Source organism: Diachasma alloeum, unplaced genomic scaffold (genome assembly GCF_001412515.2).
Source record: "Diachasma alloeum isolate Michigan unplaced genomic scaffold, Dall2.0 Dall_scaffold_00277, whole genome shotgun sequence".
Taxonomy (NCBI): Eukaryota; Metazoa; Arthropoda; class Insecta; order Hymenoptera; family Braconidae; genus Diachasma; species Diachasma alloeum.
This window is the reverse complement of record NW_021680416.1, coordinates 1611532-1619708: the sequence shown is the minus strand read 5'-3', so window position 1 is coordinate 1619708 and position 8177 is coordinate 1611532. Positions and strand designations below refer to the sequence as shown.

At 36.4% G+C, this 8177-nt stretch overlaps 1 protein-coding gene across 1 annotated transcript in view; it reads right to left on the bottom strand.

The window, feature by feature from the left end:
* Nucleotides 1-8177, bottom strand: part of LOC107038119 (collagen alpha-5(IV) chain) — a 66768-nt gene that overhangs the window by 23806 nt on the left and 34785 nt on the right. Inside the window, exons 3-9 of the mRNA XM_015257025.1 lie at nucleotides 5981-6025; nucleotides 5693-5914; nucleotides 4822-4884; nucleotides 3305-3541; nucleotides 1275-1436; nucleotides 1071-1197; nucleotides 522-593 (exon numbers count right to left, since the gene is read on the bottom strand). Of these exons, the coding sequence (XP_015112511.1) occupies nucleotides 522-593; nucleotides 1071-1197; nucleotides 1275-1436; nucleotides 3305-3541; nucleotides 4822-4884; nucleotides 5693-5914; nucleotides 5981-6025 (928 nt within the window). The remainder of the gene's footprint in view (nucleotides 1-521; nucleotides 594-1070; nucleotides 1198-1274; nucleotides 1437-3304; nucleotides 3542-4821; nucleotides 4885-5692; nucleotides 5915-5980; nucleotides 6026-8177) is intronic.

The following is an 8177-nucleotide window of genomic DNA, read 5'->3' as shown; positions in this document are numbered from 1 at the left end:
GGTCCAACAAGACCGGGTCTTCCTGGAGGGCCTGGGGGGCCCAGAGGACCTGGCAGTCCATCGTCTCCCTGTTCCCCTTTCTCGGACGTTCCCTTCGGTCCTGGAATCCCCAGTGGTCCCTGTGGTCCCGGTAAACCTTAAAATAATGATGAATTCATCAATTGCATTTTCTAAAGTGATTCCTATTGCAAAATGAAGTTATTGAAGTGCCTGAGGCAACACTTGCCAGTGGAAAATTCAATCATGATTATTAATTCAGTAGCGAAGTGGTAAAACGGTTTAAGTCGACTTATCTCCCAGTTCAGTTTTTCAGGAATATTTCCGAATCTAAGGGAGATAGCGAAATTTTCGTAATTACATTTATTGTAGCTCTCAATGGGCTCTAAAAAAAAGGTTATAATAAAAATTTTGCTCTCTCCCTTAGATTCCGAGATATTCATTGAAAACTGGTCAATAGTCAAAATTGACTTGTACCGTTTTACCACTTCACTACTGAATTATTCGTTTAGTTATTTATTCACCTGGAGGTCCGATGTATCCAACTAATCCAGGACGACCCGGCGTACCATTCTGTCCTGGCTCTCCAGGAGGACCTAAAGCAAGTGAAAAATTGCTTTTGTTTTCATATAGCAATATAATTTTCACATAATTTATTCTATCTTATTTGATTATGCCCTTTTACCTGTCAGATTCGATTTTTTTTCTTCAATAAATTGTTTATAATGATTCTCATTGCAAAAAAACAAAACGACTAATCAGAATTATATTTCGCAATTTATCAGCAGTTAAATTTTTATATTACCATAAATGATTTGCTCATGTTCTGATTTCTATGTTCACTGAATAAGATTTCAATCATAATTACAATTCAATTTTTTTTGGAATACACTTTAGAGTGTGAATTTCTGGAATTCAGTTGGACAATTATGATTTGTTTATTCGTATTTCCTAAAAAATCCTGAAGTTAAATTTTAACGATTACAAAGATTCCATTCGAGAAAGTAAAATATTATTCAAAACGTCTCATTTGAAAACCTTCATGAGTATCAAAAATAAAGAAATTAATTCACCAAGTTCTCCTTGAACTCCAATAGGTCCAGGGATGATTTCATCCAGTTCCGGAATGTACAGTCCTTTCTCTCCAGGCGCTCCCTGCCTTCCAGGAGGTCCACGGTTTCCAATTTCTCCAGGTTCACCCTGAAATAATTCAAAATAATTTCGAATGTTGAACACTTCATGTTGTCATCGAGAAAAATTCATTGAGAGTTCATTACGTCAAGGCCGTCTTCTCCGGGACGTCCTGCATATCCAGGCGCGCCCTTGTCTCCTTTCTCACCGGCAGGTCCACTCGGACCTGTGACACCTTGTTTTCCACGAGGACCGTCATCGCCTTGCTCTCCTTTCACACCTTTCACACCTAGGTATCCGGGTCGTCCCTTGAAAAATACAAAGCCAATTCAATTAATTTCATCGTTGATGAAAATTCTTGATGAGAATTTTCATCTGTAATTAATCAATTAAATAATCAATTCGTTCATTAATACGGAATTACGATGAAATCAAAATCCTGCTTTCAATTCAAAATATAATTTCTTTTTTACATTCTCAAATGTATTCTTGGTAAAAGAGAAATGAGTAATTCATGTTGAATATAAAATCTTCTTTTATCTAGACATTTCGAAACATTTGTCCGCAGTAAAGATTTCTAATTTTCAATTTTTTGCCCTTTCAAATTAAATATTTGGATCCACCAATCAAATATATAAAATGTGCAGCCAGAGAAATTATACATATTCAATGTTTGTTTCTAATCGATCAATTTATTCAATGACTCTCGTGAAATTAATTTTTTTCGTCATGATTGTTAATTTTCTTATTTTGATTATGAGCGAAAGTAATTAATTCTTCTTTCTTGGGTTTTCATTTATCATGTTCTTTCATGAATCTCAGAAATTTCAATTTCTTCAATTTTCCCTTTTTCGCAAATATCATAATTAGATTTTTTTTTCATTTCTTCATGTGATAATCCAAAAAAATTCCGCGGCTTACGGGAAAAATCGAGGAAATGATTGATTTTCGAAGGAAATTAATTCACAATACTTCCCTTATTTTTGAACAATTACGGGTACTTATCGGGAAATACTTTGAAAATTGAAGAGGGATTGATAAAAAATTCGAAATTATTCAATCATTTTATTCTCATTCATTTTTATCATTGATGACGTTTTTCTTTCTATGTATCATTGATTTTTATAATGCATTTCTGAGTGTATGAACCGTAATAGATTCATATTCAAACCTTTCGTTTATCGATCTAATTTTCATCAGAAATTCTGAAATTTTTGCCGACCATAAAAACTATTTCAGTTTGCCATTTTCAAATTGAATAGTATAGTATATTTCGATGTGACCGCGTGTTTTTTGACCCATGGGAGGTGTGTAGCGCTCACCGAAGGCAAGTACTACCTTCTCAAGGGTCGAAGGACACTTTTCCCACGAATATCGAACCCTATTTTTCATCACCTTATTTTTCAATAGGTGGAAAGTTCACTTTACGCACACGCAATAAAATGGTATATTTCGATATGAGTGCGTAAGAGTCTTTTGACTTGTGAGTGGTCGCCGAAGGCGAGTGCTTCTCTGCCAAGTGTCAAAGAATACACACAGAAAAACCTAAACGTAAATTACGCTTTGCCAAATGTAATTTACACTTAACGGCAATATGATGTCTGGTGGCTTTTTTCCGTCATAAAAATCGGAATTTAGGCTTTAAAAAGGCGTATTCTACGGTCAAAATAAAAACGTAAATTACGCCTAAGCAAAGCGTATTTTATGTTTAGCAAAACATAAATTATGCCTAAACAAAGCCTCTTTTACGTTTATCAAAAGGTAAATTACGTTTATCAAAAATATGAAAAAATAAGCGTAATTTACGACCATTTTGAGCGTAATTTACGATTTTGTAGTCGTAAATTACGTTTATATAATCGTAATTTACGTTTAGGTTTTTTGTGTGTCCTTTTCCACGAGTGTCGAACCCTATTTTTCATTGCTGCACGTGCGCAAATTCCACTTTCCCCACCAGTGATGAAAAATGAATTTAAACTCCATTGATCTCCACAGGACCTCGTAGTTACTGAAAATTTTGAATTGGAAAATTGTATGTCAGTCATCTTGAGCGCTTGAGGGTCACTACCCGTCAATTCACCATCGCAAATTCCAGGATTTAGGTACAGAAAAGAACCAGCGCGCGCCCCGTCCACTAATAAAAAAATTATATTATATGAATATTTAATTAACATACCATAGGGCCTTTATCTCCCATCTCTCCCTTCCTCCCCCGATCGCCGTAATCCCCCCGAACACCTTTCCTCCCGGGTGCTCCAGGCTCTGGTTCCGAGTCATTATTCTTCTTCCACTCTTTGTTAATCGGTCCCGGTTCTCCGCGATCTCCCTGCTCTCCAGGCTGTCCCTTGTCCCCATAAACCGTATCACCCTGATCGCCAGTCAGTCCAGGCAGACCAGGCTCACCTTGATAGCCCTGAATATTCGCCACACATAATGTATAATCTTTCAAGATAAGATTTGGGCTGATGACGCAAAGGCCGAATCCTATGTGCCGAAGGAAATGTAACCGAAGATGGTATCGCATTCTTTCATGGTCATGACACACGAGATTACCTCAGCAAAATTCATTACTTTTATTTCTCTTTTTTCATGGTGATGACAGTATCTCAGATTTCATCTTAAACGACTCCTCCTCTCACATGTAGAAAAAAATTCTATAGAGGAATTAATTCGGTGAATTTGGACATTTACCAGTGGAATTTTCTGGACTGAAGGCTTCTGGAATTAGGATTTTGTAGAGAAAAACGTTTGCAGATTTCTCTCATGGAAAACTGATTGATAAATTGATTGTGATTTTTCTGTATGACTTATTCGCTTCCAATTTTATTTATTAGAAAGTTCCATTGCATTTTCTATTGAACTTCTATTAAACATTATATTAAAATATTTTAAAGAATGCAAAAAGCAAAGCAAATGGAGAAAAACTAATAAAATTTTCAGTAGAAGCTCAATATAATTTTCTATTAAATTTTTTCGATCAACATTATTAATTATTTATTAATCATCAATTATATAGTTATCTAATGTGTAAATTAATAAATATAATTATATTCATTAATCAATGCACATAAAAATGATATATTTTCCAGAGAATGCACATCTCTAAAGTTAATTAGCAAATACTGAACAATTTCTTAAACGTCTTTAAACGGAAAATTATCCATTACGAAATGTCAGAATTTCGTTTGTACTGATTATTTTCCTTGCCATCAATCACCATTAAATAATGGGGAACTAATTGCCGCGAATGCTAACCGAAAACTTACAAGAATAATAAATTTCTCCGCTACGTTATATCTTTCATTATTTCTCCTGCGGGTTCTCTGCAGTGGCTATTAAAACGCTCTGAGAAATTCTCGAACAATATTTCATGTAAGCAGATGGTGGTGTTGGTAGTGTTACCGGTGAGTAAAAAAACGTGGATGTATAAAAGTGAAATAAAGGCGTAGCGAAATGCAAGAGGCAGTGTATACTGAACATATAATACTGGTGTATCGCGAATCTGCAGCTCCGTGTGCAGGAGCGCGTGGGCAGCAACCTAAATTCTCGCGAGATTCACTCAACGTTAGTTTAACATCGCTCCGGAACGTGCCATGATATTGTGTACTCAGGAGGGGGCGATAATAATGTAATGGCGATCATGGGATTTTTCATTACTCCAGGCAATTTCGTCAATTTTTTTCTTGTACTTACGAAGTCACCGGTGTCACCGGCGTAACCGGGCTCTCCAATGTATCCTGGAGGACCGTCGAAGCCCTAGAAATTATGGGAAAAGAAAAATTATTCAATGGATTAAATTGGAAAAAACGACAGTTCATACGCATAAAAAAATGAATAGGAAAATTCCACCGAATTTCTCAAGCTTGTGACCGATTCTGTCGAAAAATTCCGCAGCTGATGGGTGCGTTTCTTTCATAGAAATGTTCAATGGGAAATATTTGAATACAAAAAATATGAATCTTTCTATGTTATAAAAATCTAAATCGACTTCTGGTGATAAAAATTTGGTACTCGAAATTAAGACTCCAAAGTTAAGGGTCATGAGGGCTAGAATAAGGGTCATGAAGGCCAAAATAGGGGTCATAAGGGTCAAAAGGGTCAGATGAAGGGTCACAACGGTCAGATTAAGGACTCAAATAAGGGTAACAAGGGTCTGATTAAGGGCCCATATAAGTGTCACAAGGATCAGATTGGGGTCACAAGGTCAGAGTAAGAGTCTAAATGAGGAACAAGGAACTCAGAATCAAAGTCTAAATGAGGGTCACAAGGGTCAAATTAAGGGTTACGTGGGTCAGATTAAGGGTTGCAAGATTAAGGGTCACAACGATCAGATTAAAGATAACAAAGGTGATATTAGGGGTCCAAATAAGGGTGACAAGCGTCAAAATAAGGGTCGCAAGGGCTATAATGAGGGTTAAAATGAGAATCACAACGGTCAGATTAAGGGTCCCAAGGGTTAAAATAAAGATGTGAGGGTTGGCGGAGTGAGCAGGGGGCGTAGCCCCCTAGTATTTGAATATATTCGAATATTTGTGGTTCTCCAAGTATTCTGGAACCAAGTTACCTTCGGTCCATCACGACCGGCATTTCCTCGAACTCCCTTAACCCCTAGCGAGTTGATCCCCCCCTCGCCGGGCTCTCCCGCAGGTCCGGGATCTCCAAGGAGTCCAGGACCACCGCGAGGACCGTAGGCTCCGGTCATTCCGGGGGCACCAGCTCGTCCGTCAGTTCCATTACACCCGTCCAATCCGTCGGGACCTCTCACACCAGGAGTACCACGGTGACCCTAGAATAAACTGCTCGTTCAATACCGGTTTCCCAAGAGGATTATTTTTCTTTCTATTCTACTCACCGGCAGACCAGCATCACCCAAGAAACCTTTCATTCCCTTGTCTCCCTAAAAAATCAAAGAAAATATAAATAGAGAGATATCAATTAGGTGGAACTCGATGGAATAATGCCTTGAAGGACATTTACGTCTCTTGTGCATTTTTTATTTGGGGAATCCGAAAAATATGATTCATCAATTAAATTGGGTGCGAAATAATTGAGCGAAAATCATGGCTAATCTGCATTTTTTAAATTACATATTGCAGAAAATTGATTTTTTAAAATATTTAATATTAACAGTCAATTAAATTGCGTGAGAAAAATTTGAAAAAATCATGAATATTCTGCGTAATAAAAATTACATGTTGCACAGAATTATCATTTTTTTAAATATTCGTTGTTTATGAATAAATAATTGAAATTGTTTAAACTATCGGAAACCTTATTATTTTTGGCATGAAATCGATGTCTGGTAAAATTTTGAATATGAGTAAATTTGTTACGATTCTGAACAAATGCTTCTTATGGACGAAAATTGATTATTTATAAATTATTCATAGAAAATGCTCGTAATTTAAAAAAATTGTAATTTGTTAAATATTTCATCAGTCTATCTCCAAAAGTAAACTTTCTATTTTTTTTCTGATTTAAAAAATGTTTTCTAACCGTTCAATATCGAGATTCAAATTCAGACCTGCAAAGTTTAAATAATAAAATAATTCTCGGAAAAAAATATACTTGAATCGAGTATATTTTATACTCGAATGGGTGATGGGTATTTCAATTCGAGGATAATTATTTCGCATCAGCACGGGTTGTACCAAGCGCTCTCAAGTGTCATATAAGGGTCAGACACTACGTGTGAGAATATAAGGGTCAAAAAGTGGAGGTGAAAAAATAAGGGTCGGAATATTAGAGTCAAAAACTGAGGGTCAGAATGTTAGGGTTAAAAAAAGAGGGTCAGTAATAGTCTAACCCTCATTTTCCAATCTCCACTTTTTGACCCTTATATTCTGACACTTAGTGCCTGACCCTTATATTACACTTAAAAGGGCTTGCTACAATCCGGCCTGACACAAAGAATCGTCTTCGAATTGAAATACCCATCCATTGACTATAAAATATACTTGTAAATATAATTGTAAATATAATTGATGGGAGCTGCTTTATGACATATCGAAAATTCAAAGAAACCCATAAAAAGAATTAATTCCTAAATTGAAACCAAAGACAAACCAGATCTCCATTCAATAAAACAAATGACCAGACATTTACAAGAAAAATGTTTACATGATATATCTGGGAAACCGTTTGACCACTGGTCAACAACCCAAAACACATTGCTGCAAGCCGTTTCCTCGCGGTTATTACAGTTTTTCGTATCTCCAGTTGTCGGCACATGGCCAGCACTCCTCATTTCCCCGTTTCCTTTTAATCCTCCCCCATCTAATCGTAAACAAGCTTGCTTCAACTTTTCCATGAGTCAAGTTTTTCCAACAGTTTAAAAGGCCCCATCTCGTCTGTGCGAAAACTTTAGCCAGGGTGTTCGCAAAAAGTGTTGGATTTTACCGAACTATTCTTCCTTCACGTTTTTCTTTCTCCTTTATTTTTTCTGCCACTCCTCCACGATTTGTCAGATGATGGACGTCTGCGTTCCAACAATTCGTTCAACCCAGGGTACTTCGTACCACGTGTCAGCTTCTCTTCAATCGGGAAAAAAAAAGTGTCATCGTAACTCGATACTCTCTTTTCGTTATCTTTCATCTGAGAGGAGCAGGAGTGACAATTTTCGTTTCAATTTTACATATGGTGTTGGAAAATAAATTGAATTTCATGGAAAAAATAATGAAACTTCGAATTTCATTGGAAATTGGATGCAATTTAAATTTTTTGAACAGCTGGAGACAGGAATTCTTTAATTTACTTTAATTTTCAAAGAAAATATGAATATTTAGTACCGAATTACGCTGCATTTTCAAAGAATTGATGATTCAAAAATACATTTATGTGGATTATCCCGGTGGCTTGGCGCAGTGGATAAGTTCGTTGCCTCACATGCGAAAGGTTCCGAGTTCATATCCCGGCCGGGTAGAATGGTGCGATCTAACCATTTAAAGTCTTGATCATCATCGCAGTATACCCTAACCGGGTCGAAGCGATGTAAAATAACGATACGAAAATAGTATATTTCGTAACGAGTGCTAAAAAACATTTTTTCA